The sequence below is a fragment of the Microtus pennsylvanicus genome, chromosome 20, assembly GCF_037038515.1.
Source record: "Microtus pennsylvanicus isolate mMicPen1 chromosome 20, mMicPen1.hap1, whole genome shotgun sequence".
NCBI lineage: Eukaryota > Metazoa > Chordata > Mammalia > Rodentia > Cricetidae > Microtus > Microtus pennsylvanicus.
In genome coordinates, this window is record NC_134598.1 from 32,618,237 (window position 1) to 32,634,981 (window position 16,745).

The 16,745-nt window shown below is 41.6% G+C and overlaps 1 protein-coding gene across 1 annotated transcript in view; it reads left to right on the forward strand.

Annotated features, from left to right (window-relative positions):
* Apaf1 (apoptotic peptidase activating factor 1) overlaps positions 1–16,745 on the forward strand; it is a 68,793-nt gene that overhangs the window by 8,774 nt on the left and 43,274 nt on the right. Inside the window, exons 5-13 of the mRNA XM_075954784.1 lie at positions 4,994–5,177; positions 7,135–7,247; positions 7,374–7,505; positions 9,423–9,661; positions 10,522–10,689; positions 12,087–12,218; positions 13,526–13,639; positions 14,702–14,886; positions 16,268–16,394. Coding sequence (XP_075810899.1) covers positions 4,994–5,177; positions 7,135–7,247; positions 7,374–7,505; positions 9,423–9,661; positions 10,522–10,689; positions 12,087–12,218; positions 13,526–13,639; positions 14,702–14,886; positions 16,268–16,394 — 1,394 coding nt within the window. The remainder of the gene's footprint in view (positions 1–4,993; positions 5,178–7,134; positions 7,248–7,373; positions 7,506–9,422; positions 9,662–10,521; positions 10,690–12,086; positions 12,219–13,525; positions 13,640–14,701; positions 14,887–16,267; positions 16,395–16,745) is intronic.

Consider the following 16,745-nt stretch of genomic DNA (forward strand, 5'->3'; position numbering starts at 1 on the left):
AAACAAAATAACCTAATACAGCTGGGTGGTGTTGGCACGTGCCTTTAATCCCAGCACTTGGGAGGCAGAGGCAGGCGGATCTTTGTGAGTTCAAGGCCAACCTGGTCTACAAGAGCTAGTTTCATGGCAGGCACCAAAACTACAGAGAAACCTTGTCTTTTAAAAAAAAAAACTAAAAAAACCCCCCAAAACAACAGCAACAACAAACCAAAACCAAAACCAAAAACCTAATACAGGGTACAAAGTTAAAAGGAAGGAACGCTCACTTTCTAGAGGAAGCGGTTGGATAGGATGGGTTTCCTGAATGAGATGGCATTTAGTTGAATTTTAGAGAAGGAATAAAGTTTGCTAAGCAGACTAGGAATGGAAGAGTAGGGAAGGGAAGTCAGAAGGGCAGCGAGTGGTTAGTGGAGAGGCGGAAGGCTTGCTGGGCAGCAGAGGGTTTCAGATTTGCTGGCAGGGTTCTCAGGATATTCATCAGGAATAAATGTACATCTGCCCCAGTGTTTGGCTTCCTCCATTCTTTCATGATTCCTTAGAATATTTATTTATTATGTGTGCATACTTGTGTGTGTGTTCACGCACTTGTGTGAAGGACAGCGGACAGTTAGTGAGAGTTGGTTCTCTCTTTCCATCATGTAGATTCTGGGGATCCAGGCTCAGACTATCAGCTTTGGCTGTAAATGCCTGTGTGTCTCCCTAGCACCTTCATTTTTCAGTGAGTCCTATTTGTTTATCACAGGAAGGGAATCCAGATAAGTTTCTGACTTCTAGTGAGCATGTTAAATTACACGTCTTAGTCAGCAATCGGACAGTTTAATAGACCTGTGGAGATCGGAAAGATAGAGTCTAGAGTCCAGGCCACGTCTTTGTGCACGAGGATTTACTTTCTAACTTCTTAGCTTTTCTTAGCGCTATTGATGGCAGTTTTGACAGGATGCTCAGTCCTTAGCTCTTAGTGTGTGTGTGTTTGTTTTCCTGTTATAAGAGAAGTTTCTTGAGACTTATTAGCTCTTTGAAAGTCTCCAGAACCTCAGAATAGTTTTTAAAATCTCTTCGGCTGTCTGGAAGTGTGATGCATGCCATTAATTCCAGCGCAGGAGAGGTAGAGGTCCATGGATCTCTGCGATCAAGGCCAGCCTGGTCTACATAGTGAGTTCCTTGTACAGAGAGAATCTATTTAAAACAAAATGAAACAAAACCCTAAAAAAACTACTGTAAAATTGGTCACTAAAGATATTTCAGGACTTTTAAAATGGGCTTCAGTTCCTTTAGGATAAAGAAATGATTCATTTCAGTTTCATGGTGAACTTTAAAAAAATATATATATTATATATGTGTGTATATATAAATGTAAAGTATATCTCATTTAAGTTGCTTTATATTATGATGAACTTTTAATTTTAGAGACTTAGAGAGTTAATGGCTCAGGAAACATTGTGTAATTTAACCACTTTGTGTGTGTGTGTGTGTGTGTGTGTGTGTACATGTGCTTGTGGAGGCCAGAGGTCAACATACGGTATCTTCCTCAATTGTTCTCCACACTTAAGACAGGTGTCTCACTGAACCTACAGCTTAGTGACTGAGCTGGGCTAGCTAGGCAGCCACTCATAGAGATTAGCCTTTCTTACAGATTTTAAGCATGCCCTGTCAACCCTCCCACATCTGGTGTTTTGCATTGGTGTTAGCGATTAAATTCAGGTCCCCTTGCTTGATGCTTGTGTAAGCACTTGACAAACAGAGCCATCTCCCCAGTCCCTAACTGCTTTACTCTGGGAAAATTCCAGATACACTAATAAGTCTTTCATACATGTGAACTTAATTTCTATTTCTCCTGTACTTTGGTGAGGTCCAAGTGATAGGATTTTCACTGCCTGTCTATGCATTTTTTTAAGTATTTATTTATTTATTATGTATACATTATTCTGTCTGTGTATGCCCACAGGCCAGAGGAGGGCACCGGACCCCATTACAGATGGTTGTGAGCCACCATGTGGTTGCTGGGAATTGAACTCAGGACCTTTGGAAGAGCAGGCAATGCTCTTAACCGCTGAGCCATCTCTCCAGCCCTGTCTATGCATTTTTAAATAAACCAGTTTTCTTTGGAAAGTTTGGCTGTTTCATACACAAACACGCACGCACATGCACTCAAACATGTACACATATAGGAATTTTCAACATGTCTTTAAACCAATCACAGTACTCTGTGTGTGTGTGTGGTGTGTGTTTATGTGCGCATGTGCAGATGTATGTATGCCATGGTCATCACTTCTCTGTCTACCGTGTGGATTTCAGGGGTTGAACTGAGGTTGTCAGGATGGTTTTTACTCACTGAGCTGTCTTGCCAGCCCTATGCTGTGTCTCTAAAGCATGGGAACTTTTTCTATAGGCTGCCTACATGTTTGTTTCTGTCCATTCCAGGATTTCTTTGATGCTATTAGATTATTATTTGCTACCAGGAAAAACCTCATGTGAAAACAGAATGTAACCCCCCCCCCCGAATAAATGCAGTTTTTCTTTGAATAAATTTCTCTGAAGTAGAAGTACAAACTTCTTTCAAGGCTAAATTGCTCCCTCTTGTGCCCATTGTGTCCATAGTTAAGATGCTGAGATTCATCTAAAATGTGGAAACAGCAGTTCATTATTAAACTAAATGCTGTACTATAGATTTGTAGATTAGTTGATCACTTAATATTTTTGTCTACCTTTCTTTTTGAAATAAATAGTGTTTATTTTGTTTTTTCTTGCATATGCTTATAATGCTCCAATGTAGTTTTAAATTTAGGATAGGAAGGCTTTAACCTAGGAAAATGCCTTAAATATGGAGTTTATCAGGTAGCCCAGTTGAGATACTTTACTTTTTTATTTCTGGGATAATCTTTAAAACATAAAAAAAAGGATTAAAATTTTGTTTAAGTCTTATGAAAGTAGAATTTTTTATTTAAAAAGAAGTAAAACCACACTAAGGGTGGAGGTGTATTCAGGAGTCTGGGGCAGGAGAGTTGGGCTTTGAGGCTGATGGCGTCTACAGACCGAGATGCTGTCTCAGAGACACCCACCAAGATGGCTGCACTAGCTCAGCGGGTGGAGTACTTGGCTAGCATCCATGAGAACTCTCTTGGTTTGCTGGTCTCCCAAGTTCTAAATTTCTGTTAACAGCCTGGGGTGAATTTTGGAGCATATCTGCAGTGTGTTTCCAAATACACATACACAGAACACAGCTATAGGGCCTCCTGCTTCATCACAGCCGAGAACGTTGGGAAGTTTCTGCCGTAAAGTGATAGGGTTTCTTGTCTGCTTTCTAAGGTACGCACTAATCAAACCAAGCTTTCCAGCCTTGTCTCTTCTTAACCTATCTCTTTTAGTTAGCACACAAAATAACGAGCTTCTTTTAAAAATTTAAATATTTAAAAATATTATTATTATTGGTTTTTTTCTTTTTAAAGATTTATTTATTAGTTATGTATACAGTATTCTGCCTGTATGTATGCCCATACATACAGGGCACCAGATCTCATTACAGATAGTTGTGAGCCACCATGTGATTGCTGGGAATTAAACTCAGGACCCCTGGAAGAGCAGTCACTGCTTATAACCTTTGAGCCATCTCTCCAGGCCCCTCTTTTTTGTTTTTTTTTAGACAGGGTTTCTCTGTGTAGCCCTGGCTGTCCTGGAACTAGCTCTGTAGACCAGGCTGGCCTCAAACTCAGAGATCATCTGCCTCTGTCTCCTGAGTATTGGGATTAAAGGCGTGTCCCACTATGCCCGACAATTTTTTTAAAAATAAGATTATTCGTGTATGCATGTCTTTCTGTCCCTGTGAGTGCATGTGTGTTTGTGGGTACGCGTGTGCCACAGTCCTCATATGAAGGTCTGAAGACAGCGCTATGGAGTCCGCCCTTTCCTCCCACTGTTCTCTGGCTTCCAGGCATCAAGCTCAGGTTGTCGGGTCTGTGTGGCAATCATGTGTACCTGCTGTACCAGCGTGCCAGCTCAGAATGATGAACGTCACTGTGTATTCTCAGATGGGGCTAGCCTGGAACTCGGCTGTGTAGATCAGGCTGATCTTCTCTGCCTCTGCCTCCTGAGTGCTGGGAATAACGGCATGCACCACCATGCCTATCACATCTGTGTTGAAATTCTCTTAGCAGTTCTGTAGGAAGTAGAGTCATCCTATTTCAGTGTAAGGCATGGGAATAACCAGAAGGGATGTGCTGGAAGTCACAGCTAGTGAGCAGCGGAGCCGTTCTCGAGAATTCTCAGAGGACCCTACTGAGTGCATCGTGTGTTCATAGATGTTTGTTCCTTTTAAAAAATACTTATTTGTATTTATGTGTGTGTTTTGCAAACACGTATATGCATGCACCGCATGTCTGCCCCCCAGAGGCCAAAAGAGGGAGTCGAATCCCCTGGAAGGGGAGCTACAGAAGGTTCTAAGCCACCATGGGGAACTGGGAGCCGTAAGGGGATCATCTGGAAGAGCAGCTGGAACTCTTACCCACTAAGCCATCTCTTTAGCCTTGGTGTCATTCGTTCTTAACTGGATGATTTCTTCACCCCTGTAGGGGTGTTTCACAGTGCTTAAAGATGGTTTTGGTGTCAGTACTGATAGGGAGACTCCTAGCATCCCAGAGTAGGGATCAGGAGGCTGTCAGTCATTCTAGTAAACATGGGAAAATCGCTCACAACAAAGAATAACTCAGCCCCATATGGCAAGGGCACTGATACTGAGACACGGACAATGCTGGGAACAAAGATTCTGGAAGTTGTCTTGGTAAAGCAAAAATAGTTCCCTGAAAGCCTCAGATATGTTCCTAACTTAAAATCTTCAGTTTTTCTTAGATTTAGTTTGTAGTTCAACAGTAAACTATCAGAATTTGTAGCCTGACTCAGAGAAGGTGCAGATGAGATTGAAGATGAGCATGAAGATACACGACAGTAGAGCAGTTCAGAGGGCCGTACCCTCACACATTTATCCTTTCTTCCTTCTTAGGTTGTTTCCCAGGGGGTGTGCACTGGGTTTCAGTTGGAAAACAAGACAAATCTGGGCTTCTGATGAAACTGCAGAATCTTTGCACACGCCTGGATCAAGAGGAGAGTTTTTCTCAGAGACTTCCACTTAACATCGAGGAGGCTAAAGATCGTCTCCGTGTTCTGATGCTACGCAAACACCCCAGGTACAGACGGTCAGATGTGGTCAGTGTAGGGGACTTACTTACTCCTGAGAACGCCATGCCCTTTTTCAAGAGGCGTTGCTTTCCTACTGTTCTCTTTTTTAATTTTAAAAAGGAAAGTAGCTACCACTTGGTCTAAAATGCTCATTTTTCATCGTATTGCTTCCTACATGCCATTGTAGGGTTTTGAGAAACAGTTGGTAGTTGGTGAGTAGTCTTTGTTAGAAACTACAAACTTCTTAGTTTGAATAAATTGGTTCCATTGGATAAATGTAGAACAAGATAAAGAAAACCTAAACAAATAAGTTAAAGAGTGAGAATGGAAAGAAGGAAGGGATCTTGTTTTTATGTGGGTGGGGATTGAACCTAATTCTTCATCCATGTTAGGCAGTGTTTTACGACTGCGCCATATCCCTAGCTGAAAGGATTTTATTTTAAAATTCATTGTGTGTGTATGTGTGTGTATGTGTATGTGTTGGTGTATCTGTATGTGTGTGTGTGTATATAATTAGACGACAGCTTTCAGGAGTTGGTTCTTAATTTCTGTCCTGAATTATGGGAATTGAACTCAAGTCTGGGTCATCCCACTGGCCTGAGAAGTGTGTGTGGGGTGTGTATGTGTGTGCACATGTGCCTGTGTGTGCACCTGAGGAGGTCACAGGAATGATAGGTGTTTTCTGCTATAGCTCCGGGTTACTGGGTCTCTCACAGAACCTGCAGCTTCTGGTCTGTTTGGCTAGACTAGCAGATCCCAACAATCTTATCCCTTCTGCTGCATCTCAGTTGGTGGAACAGTCCCACAAGCCTCTTGTCTTAGTGACCTTTCTGTTACTGTGAAAAAACACCGTGACCAAGGCCATTTCTAGAAGGAAGGGGTTCTTTTGGACTTACAGTTTCAGAAAGTTAGAGTCCATGATGGCAGAGTAAAGCATCAGAAACAGTCAGGAATTCACCTGGTGAGTCACAAATGGGAAACAGGCACACTGGGACTTACAAATCCACACCCTTTCTTTCTCTCACTCATTAGAAGGGGGTATTGGATCCCGTGGAACTGGAATTGCAGACTATTGTTAGCTGCCCAGTGAGTTCTGGGAGCCAAACTTGGCTCTGCTATAAGAGTGGCTAGTTCTTTTAACTGCAGAGCCTTTTTCTTTTAGTTAAATTTATTTTGTGCATGCATGTGCATGCATACTTTATTGACTTATTCTTGTACTCTTGCCAACCTTGACTTCTGTCTTGTTACATTCTGTTGCTGTGGAGAGACATCATGACATCATAGCCAACACAGCGCTTATCAAAAGGAAGCCTTTCATTGGAGGCTGTCTTCCAGTTTCAGAGGGTAGTGTGGTACCATCATGGCCTGGAGCAGACAGGCATGGTGCTGGAGGAGTAGCTGAGAGCTTTACATCTTGATCCACAGGCAGCAGTCAGAGAGCAAGAAACTTGCCCTGTCATGGGCTTTTGACACCTCAAAGTCCACTCCTAGTGACACACCTCCTCCAACAAGGCCATGTCTTATCCTTCTAAACAGTTCATCAACTGGGGACTAAGCATGCAAGCAAATGGAGCCTTACGGGGGCCATTTTTATTCAAACCACCACAATTCCTCATGTTTTTCCTTTCTTTTTCTTCTTGAAGTTTTTCCTTTCCTATCCTGACTCTTCCTGTTCATGGAGACACATGGTAGAAACTTCCAGTCTACCATCTTACCCTTGCCTTTGAATTTCTTTTTAAAGGGATGTAAAATAAGAGTCACTAGTGATTTATTTGTTTGTTTGTTTTTTTTTTTATTTTTTGAGGCAAGGTTTCTCTGTAGCCCTGGTTGTCCTGGAACTAGCTCTTGTAGACCAGGCTGGTCTTGAACTCACAAAGATCCGCCTGTCTCTGCTTTCCTAGTGCTGGGATTAAAGGCATATACCACCACTGCCTGACATGATTTCATTTCACTTTTTAAACTTAGGTGTCTGCTGATCTTAGATGATGTTTGGGATCCGTGGGTGTTAAAAGCTTTTGACAACCAATGTCATATTCTTCTTACAACCAGAGATAAGAGTGTTACGGACTCTGTAATGGGTAAGGCTTTTCATTTCCTTGTGAGTGCTGTAGTAAACTTCTTACATCAAAAGGCATTATTTCATTCAGTGCATGAACACAGGTGACGTAACGCACTGCTTCCATTGTGTTACAATTTTGCTGCAGGTCCCAAGTATGATGTCTCTGTGGACAGTGGTCTAGGGAAAGAGAAGGGACTTGAAATCTTATCGCTTTTCGTTAGCATGAAGAAAGAAGATTTGCCAGTGGAGGCTCACAGTATTATAAAAGAATGCAAAGGTACGGCTGCTGGCGTGTGTGTGAGGGAAGGCTGTGCAAATCCTGATGCCCTCTTTATAAGGCAAGCTGGTGAATATGCTAATTTAGCACATGAGCACCCAAATCTGTTTCATGGCATTTGATATTTTAGGTACCTCTCAAACCTTAAGTGAAGATGCTTGGTATTTATTCTATATAATAATGTTACTTGTACCCACCATGTGGTAAAGAGTATGCTCATGAGAAAGATGAAATGAAGTTGAGATTTTTACTGTCTGTGAAACAATATTATGAACACTATTTAAAAATTATTTTGTTTGGAATTTTATAAAATTAATGCTTTGGTTTGGCGAGTAAGTGCCAAACTCCGACACCACATGTCCTTTTATTTAATTCTTAAATGGCTTCCGTGGAACAAGTGTCTATCCTACAGGTTGAAGGATCAATTCCTATGACTGCCGCTCTCTTCTTCCAACTCCAGATACCAGTTAACAGGCTCTAGGTTGTTGTACCCGTGCTTCTGACTCAGCAGCTCCCATTCCGTCCTTAAGTGTGGCTAACTTGTTTGAGCAGCTCACAGAGACCAGGGACTTACATTTATTGCCTCATAGAGGGTGATGCAGAGACAGATGAGAGGTGTGCTGATGGTTTCGGGAGGAGGGGTGGAGCTCCCAGCATTGCCTTCATTGTTGCGCCTTTCAGGGCTCTTCCATGTGTTCAGCCTCGGCAGTTTTCTCCCGTTGCATGGGTGTGACTGACATGTGGACAGCCATGTAGCGGAGGGATTGCACAAAAAGATAATGCAAAGGAACTGAGCAAATGATGTAATGAGTATCTGTCCGCGAGACCTGTCTTATTCTGATGATTTCCTTAGAAGACATGCCTTGAAGGAAAGTGACCAGGAGTTAGAAGTGCTCCAAGGCTTGGATAGCTTGTACTGAAAATTGTTTCTTGTGCTGGTGAGATGGTTTAGTTGGTAGAGATGCTTGCTGCCAAGCCTCACCACCTGTATTTCATCCTCAGAATCTTCCTGGCAGGATGGAACTCACTCCTCCAAGTTGTCCTATTACTTTCACATCCTCACCCCTACCCACACCCGTCTTCTTACTCCCCCCCCCACTCCTCCAAGTTGTCCTATAACCTTCACATCCTCACCCCTACCCACACCCGTCTTCTTACTCCCCCCCCACTCCTCCAAGTTGTCCTATAACCTTCACATCCTCACCCCTACCCACACCCGTCTTCTTACTCCCCCACCACGCCCCCACCTGCACTCACACACATACTCACACTTACCTCCGTACACACACTTTGGGGGGGAGATTAACAATTTTAAATTGTTTAGTGGTGTAGACAGAAGTTTCTGTCCCCCTGGTCCCATAGCTGCTCAGTTCCAAATAAACACACAGAAGCTTATATTAATTACAAATTGCTTGACCAATACTCAGGCTTATTATTAACTAACTCTTGCAAACTTAAATTAATACAATAACTCTCACTCTCTTCTTTTCTTTTTTCTTTTTGTTTTTTTGAGACAGGGTTTCTTTGTAGCTTTGGAGCCTGTCCTGGAACTAGCTCTTGTAGATAAGGTTGGCCTCAAACTCACAGAGATCCACCTGCCTCTGCCTCCTGAGTGCTAAGATTAAAGGCATATACCACCACCACCTGTTAGCCTCGGGACTTGGTACCTTTTCTCAGTAAGGCATTCTCATCTTGCTTCCTCTGCTTCTGACTGGGGACTGTGTCTCTGCCTTTCCTCTTCCCAGAATTCTCCAAGTCTGGTTGTCCTGCCTATACTTCCTGCCAGGCTACTGGCCAATCAACGTTTTATTAAACTAATACAAGTTACAAATCGTTACAGTGTACAAGGGCACCATCGCACAGCGTAGTGGTGATTTTAAAATAAGATGATATTAACATAATCACTTTTACCTTCAGGTTCTCCTCTTGTGGTGTCTTTAATTGGTGCACTTTTACGTGACTTTCCCAATCGCTGGGCGTACTACCTCAGACAACTTCAGAATAAGCAGTTTAAGAGAATAAGGAAATCTTCCTCTTACGATTATGAAGCTCTGGATGAAGCCATGTCTATAAGTGTTGAAATGCTCAGAGAAGATATCAAAGATTATTACACAGATCTTTCCATCCTGCAGAAGGATGTCAAGGTCCCTACAAAGGTAATGGACTGACCAGCATTCCTTGTGGTTGACTATATATGGTATGTGAACTTTGATAATGGTACTGATGTGACAGGTGACAGTGCCAAAGTCCCTCAGCTCTTGGTCTCCGTAAAAGGCTCTGTTGATCTTGTGAGTTCCTTAATTCCCAGTGGTTCTAGAGAACTGAGAGAAACATCTAGTTCCTCTTTTTGTCCTGAGAACTAGCTGAACTTCTTAACACATGGAGACATTCTTTTTTTTAATATACTTTTTACATTTCTTCTCTCATATATTGCATCCTGACCAATGTGTCCCTTCCCTCCTCACCTCCCAGTTCCCACCCCCTACCTCTCTTCTCCCTCAGATCCACTCCTGTTTCCCTTCAGAAAAGAGCAGGTCTCCCAGGGATATCAGTCAAACACAGCATATCAAGTTACAGCAAGACTAGGCACATACCCTCCTATCAAGGCTGGATGAGGAAACCCAGGAGGAGGAAAAGGGTTTCTAGGGCAGGCAAAGGAGTTAGAGATACCTCCCGCTGCCATCATTAGGAGTCCTACAAGTTACACAGCCATAGTGAATATGCAGAGGACTAGGTCAGACCCATATAGGCTCTCTGACTGTCGGTTGAGTCTCTGTGAACCCCTATGAGCCCTGGTTAGTTGATTCTGTGGGCTGTGCTTTTGTGGTGTCTTTGACCCCTCTGACCCCTACTATCCTTCCTCCCCCTCTTCTACAGGATTTCCCCAAGCTCTGCTTAGATGTGGAGACATTCTTATTCAGGGCTTTCAAATCATATGTATTGGTTAGAATACTTTATCTATAGGACTTTCTACTCATTGTACTTCGGTATATGAAATGTTTAAAATGGTTCCTAGGTGTTGTGTGTTCTCTGGGACTTGGAAACTGAAGAAGTCGAAGACATATTGCAGGAGTTTGTTAATAAGTCTCTCTTATTCTGCGATCGAAATGGAAAGTCATTTTATTATTATTTACATGATCTTCAAATAGATTTCCTTACAGAGAAGAATCGAAGTCAGCTTCAGGTAACGTAATTTCACATACGTTTTTACTTTTTGTTTAGAAACAGTTTAGACTTGATATACAGAGATAAACAAAATATACTGCACACTTCCTATGTGTAAACTTTTGCTTTGTTTCTCTTACTGCTAACATCTTACACAACTAGAATACAATCGTCAAAACCAGCAAAATTGTCATTGATATACTATTATTAGCAAATGCACAAGTTTTTAAAATTTTACCACCTTCTCTACCAATGTTCTTTCTACGGTCAGATCCAATTCAGGACCCATGAAGTATCTGATCATGGTAGCATCTTTTCCCTATTTGCCATCTCCCTAATGTCCTCAAACTTGTGAAAGTTCCTTAGTTAATTTTAACAGTGTTTCCTCATTTGGTGTTGTCTGATGTTTTCTGAGTGGGGAGAGGGTATACCTATTTGGCTACAATAACACAAGCACTTGAACCCAAGTTCTATTCCCAGCACACATGTTAAGCAGCTCACAACTGTCTGTAATTCCAGTATCAGAGGATCTGACAGCCTCTTCTGACCTCTAAAGGTTCCTACAGTCAATGTGCACAAATGTACACACACAGAGAGATTTTCTTCTTCTTCTTCTTCTTCTTCTTCTTCTTCTTCTTCTTCTTCTTCTTCTTCTTCTTCTTCTTCTTCTTCTTCTTCTTCTTCTTCTTCCTCTTCCTCTTCTTCTTCTTCTTCTTCTTCTTCTTCTTCTTCTTCTTCTTTTTCTTCTTCTTCTTCTTCTTTTTCTGAGACAGAGTTTCTCTGTAGACCAGGCTGGCCTTAAACTCTTAGTGATCTGCCCGCCTCTGCCTCCTGAGTGTGGGAGTAAAGGTGTGTGCTATCACCTCTTTGCTTAGTTTCTTTTCTCTTCCTTCCTTCCTTCCTTCCTTCCTTCCTTCCTTCCTTCCTTTCTTTCTTTCTTTCTTTCTTTCTCTTTTTTAAAGACAGGGTTTCTCTGTGTAGCTTTGGAGCCTGTCCTGGAACTCACTCTGTAGACCAGGCTGGCCTTAAACTCACAGATATCCTCCTGCCTTTGCCTTTGAGTGCTGGGATTAAAGAGGCTCTCAATTCCTTTCTCTCTCTCTTTCTTTTTTCTTCCTTCCTTCCTTCCTTCCTTTCTTTCTTTCTTTCTTTGCACAGAAATGGTGCTGTGCCTTTCTCACACCCTGTCAGGGATTGAGGTTGATGTGTCTTAGGAATAATGTAGATGCTGATTGTTGATTATTGTAGATGCTGGTTAAAGGGGTATTTACTGGATTTCTCCACTGTAAAACCACTAACGTTCCCTTTAGTAACTAGCTTGTGGGGAGATTTTCTTTTCAGCTTTGGAAATGGGAGACACTGTGCTGCTCAGGTTACATTGTTTGTGTCCTCAGACATCTTTTATCTGTGTTTCAGGATCTACACAGGAAGATGGTCACTCAGTTTCAGAGGTATTACCAGCCACATGCTCTGTCTCCAGATCAGGAGGACTGCATGTATTGGTACAATTTCCTAGCCTATCACATGGCCAGTGCCAATATGCACAAAGTAAGATGACACAGTTGAAAATTAGTTCACTCTACTTTTTTTCATGTATTGTAAATGTGTTTTTTATTTATTTTTCTTAATGATTTTGTGTATGAGTGTTTTGACGTCTGCGTATATGTGCATTTTGTGTGTGCAATAGTACCCAGGGATGCCAGAAGATGGCACCAGGCCTGGAACCAGTGTTTCAAATGGTTGTGAGCTGCCTGATGTGGATGCTGGCTCCAGCTCAGAGATCCACCTGCCTCTTCCTCTTGAGTGCTGGGATCAAAGGCGTCACCACCGCCCAGCTGTAGCCAGTATTCTTACCATTCCTTCAGTCTTAGCAGTTCAACATTATAGAAGTGGTAAATCCTTCACTTCGATTACTGGTAAAATTTTGATTATTGGTTATATATACATTTATTTTGTGAATTAGCTCTCATTCTTTTCTTTCTGCATTTACCTTATTAGGTCTTTCTGTGCAGCCCAGGCTAGCTTCAAATTTGTGATCTTCCTGCTTCAGCCCCTTGAGTGCTAGGAATCTAGGTGTGTGGCACCACATCTGAGGCTGCTCACCATCTGCCTGGTTTTTCTTTTTCCTTGTAGGCATTTATCTTTTATTGTTTCATTATGGTTTTTAATAAAGAATCATATGAAGCCCTACTCTTATGTGTTATACTAATGTTTATTTGTATATTTTTAATGTATGTATTGCTTTTTACTGCAGAATAGTTGAATTTTTATCTAGTTAAGTGTGTGCATGTGTTTGTGTATGTATATTTGCACATGTGAACACATGTACATGTGTTTATGTTTCGTTTTTGTGTCATGATTGCGAAGATTCCCTGTGCCTCAGAGTTACAAAAATAATTTACCTGATCTCTTGTATGTTTTTTAACAATTTCTGTTTTGCTAGGTGTTGGTGGCACATGCCTTTAATCCCAGCACTTGGGAGGCAAAGGGCAGGTAGATCTCTGTGAATTTGAGGCCAGCCTGGTCTACAAGAGCTAGTTCCAGGACAGGCTCCAAAGTTACAGAGAAACCTTGTCTCGAAAAGAAAAGAAAAAACAAAACAAAAAAAAAAACAAAACTTTTTTTTCTGTTTTCTGTTTAAATCCTTTGTACAACTAAAGTTTCTTTTGAGTTAAGATGTGGCGCCCATTTTATTACGTGATCATTTTACCATCTTTCCTCTGGCCTTAAATTTTGAATATCTGCAAAGTGTTTCTCAGTAGTATTGGGATGATGAGGCTCTAGTTGAAAGTCTTGTTTTTTATTTTTTTTTTAAAACAGTGCCCCCATCTTACTATTTTTTCTTTATTTTTAAGGAACTTCGTGCGTTAATGTTTTCCCTGGATTGGATTAAAGCAAAAACGGAACTTGTTGGGCCTGCCCATCTGATTCATGAATTTGTGGAATACAGACATATATTGGACGAAAAGGTACATATTAGTGTGAAACCTTAGTATTTATTTTTTTGTGTTTGTTTTTTGTTTTTTCAAGATAGGGTTTCTCTGTGTAGGTCTGACTGCCCTGAAACTCACTCTGTAGACCAGACTGGTCTCAAACTCAGGGATCTGCCTGCCTCTGCTTCCCGAGTGCTGGAATTTAATGGCATGAGCCACCACCACCTGGTGATAATGAGATTTTTTATTCTTGAGTTAACAGTCAGTAGAGGATCACTGTATATTTATTTATTTATTTTTAGATTCAATATTTCCTTTTTCCCTGCTTTCTCTTGAAATCTCTTTATGAAATTAGTCCAAAACTCTTCAACTTAGCCTCAGGCAGATTTATAGGACAAGACAAGAAAACAGTTACATTCTTTGCTAGAATATCTAAAAATAGACTCCAACCCAGTTGCTAATATTGTTTTGCTCCGAGACTTGTGAAGTTGGCCTTCCATAGTCCACATTGTTCTCAGCACTGCTGTCTTCCAAGTTCAGCCATGGCATTCAGCTGCTTCTCTAGCCCAGAGTCCCATTGTCTTCTGTACTTCTCCAACATCCGGTATGGGCAGGTATGGGCAGCCTGTCCTGCAATACCAGTCCCTGGTAACTACTTCAGTCTGAAGTACTTGTCTCTTGCTGTGAAGAGATGCCAAGGCAATTTATAAAATGAAGCATTTAACTGGGGCTTGTATACGGTCTCAGAGGGCGTGTCCATGACCATTAGGGCAAGGAACATGCAGGCACGCAGGAGGCACCGCTGAAGCCATGACTGTCAGCTTACATGTTGAGACAATGAGCTTCCATGTGAGCAACAGCCGGGAGGCAGAAAGAGAGAGAGAGAGAGAGAGAGAGAGAGAGAGAGAGAGAGAGAGAGAGAGAGAGAGAGAGCATGCTTACATTGTGTAACTGCATTTATTGCCTACTGGTTGGCTGTTACATTTTAGTTCTTGCAGGGAATATTTCATTTAGATTTTAAAATATCAAGATCATAGAAGGAAAAAGATGTCAGGTTTTGCTCTGGCTATGTGTCTAACAGATTTCAGTTTATCCTAGGACTGTGCAGTCTGTGAGAATTTTCAAGAGTTTTTGTCTTTAAATGGACACCTTCTTGGACGGCAGCCATTTCCTAACATTGTACAGCTGGGCCTCTGTGAGCCAGAAACTTCTGAAGTCTATCAACAAGCAAAGCTGCAGGCCAAGCAGGAGGTGGATAGTGGAAGGCTTTACCTGGAGTGGATGTGAGTTGCTGGAGAGAACAGACTCCGTTATTAATCGTTCTTTTCCTGGTGGTGAATAAACACACCCTGTGAGATTTAACTACCCTAAAAATTTGATAAATGTTCCAGCTTGGTGGAAAGTTCCAGAGAAGTAAGCATAGGATAAAATAATTCCATTGTCACAGATCCTAGAAATGGGTGAAGAGGTCATCCTAAATATTAATGTCAAATGCTGCTGTCATCTAGGGTGGTAGTGATGGCGATAGACTTGGAGCCACAGACCTACCTAGGTTTGCGTCTCCATACTAAAACATTGTCGTTTATGATCTTTGAACAAACCGCACTTTACTTTCTCATGTGTGAAATGGAGATAATAGTCCTTTGAAGGAAATACTGCTTTAATGAAGATTTAGATGAGATGATGCCTATAAAGTCACTTTTACTTTTCTTTGCTGTAGAGATTTTATTTAATGAATTTAATTCTTCCATATCTTTTTAAAAAAGCATTTACAGTCTTTTTTTTTCTTTTCATGATTATTTGTGTTTTGGTGTGCATCCATGAGTGTATACATGTTTGTATGTGTGGTGCGCATGCATGGCATGTGTCGGCTTGTGGATGTGGAAGACCAGGAATCTTCCAGGATAGCTTTGGAGCCTATCCTGAATCACACTCTGTAGACCAGGCTGGCCTCGAACTCACAGAGATGTGCCCGTTCTGCCTCCTGAGAGCCACCACTGCCCGGCTGATGGCTCAGCCCCATTCTGAGTGGAGTTAGAGGAAAATGTTTTAAAAGTCTGTTATCATAATGGTGGGTGATTGTCATGTGTAGTGTGAGTTTCATTCTTCAAGGTTTCTTTAATTTTAAAAGTGTTTCTAAAAAAGCTTTGCTTACATATATTGTATTAATATATCAAAAGAAAATAGAGGGACTGGAGAGATGGGGGGTGGCTAAGAACACTTGCTGCAGAGAACCTGGTTTAGCTCCCAACCATCTGTAGCTTCAGTCCTAGGGGATACGATGCCTTTTCTGACCTTTGTGGTCGCTGTATGTACACGGTGCTCAGATATGCGTGCAGGCAAACCACATATAAGTAAAATCCTTTTTTTAAAAAGGGAAAATAGAAAGTGGCATGTGTTTGATCATGCAGATTTCTCTTAACTCGGTGGTGACATTTGTGACACACACCAGGTGACTTGATGTAAGATAGTACTTCTCTTAAAAACGTCACTTCTGTTGGATTACCTTGTTCTTTAGGTGTTCTGTACTGTCATTTGCAGTTAGTAATCCAAGAATTTTGTATGTGGGAGAAATACAGCCATGTTAAAGACACTTAGTATTGAAAGAAAGCATGACTTTTATCCTCAGTCACTGAATTTCTCTTCATGTCTCACTGTGTTTAGAAACAAGAAAACCATCAAGAACCTCTCGCGCCTTGTTGTTCGCCCCCACACAGATGCCGTTTACCACGCATGCTTCTCTCAGGATGGTCAGAGGATAGCTTCTTGTGGAGCCGATAGGACCTTACAGGTAAGGCACATCTCTTGGGAAAAACCGGAAGAGGCATGTGGCCCAATTGTGCAGATTAGAATATGTTTATATGCTTACTGGACATGAAGAGGGCACCAGATCTCATTACAGATGGTTGTGAGCCACCATGTGGTTTCTGGGAATTGAACTCAGGACCTCTGGAAGAACAGTCAGTGCTCTTAACCTCTGAGCCATCTCTCCAGCCCCTAGAATATGTTTAAATACTAAGTTAGGAAAATGGCAATTTAGAAGTAAAGAAGAGTAAAACTCCGAACATAGAAGCTTCTTCAGAATGTTGAAGATGTAGCTGTTTTTAGTAGTTCAAGCTTGCCAGGGACGTTGAGGAACTCT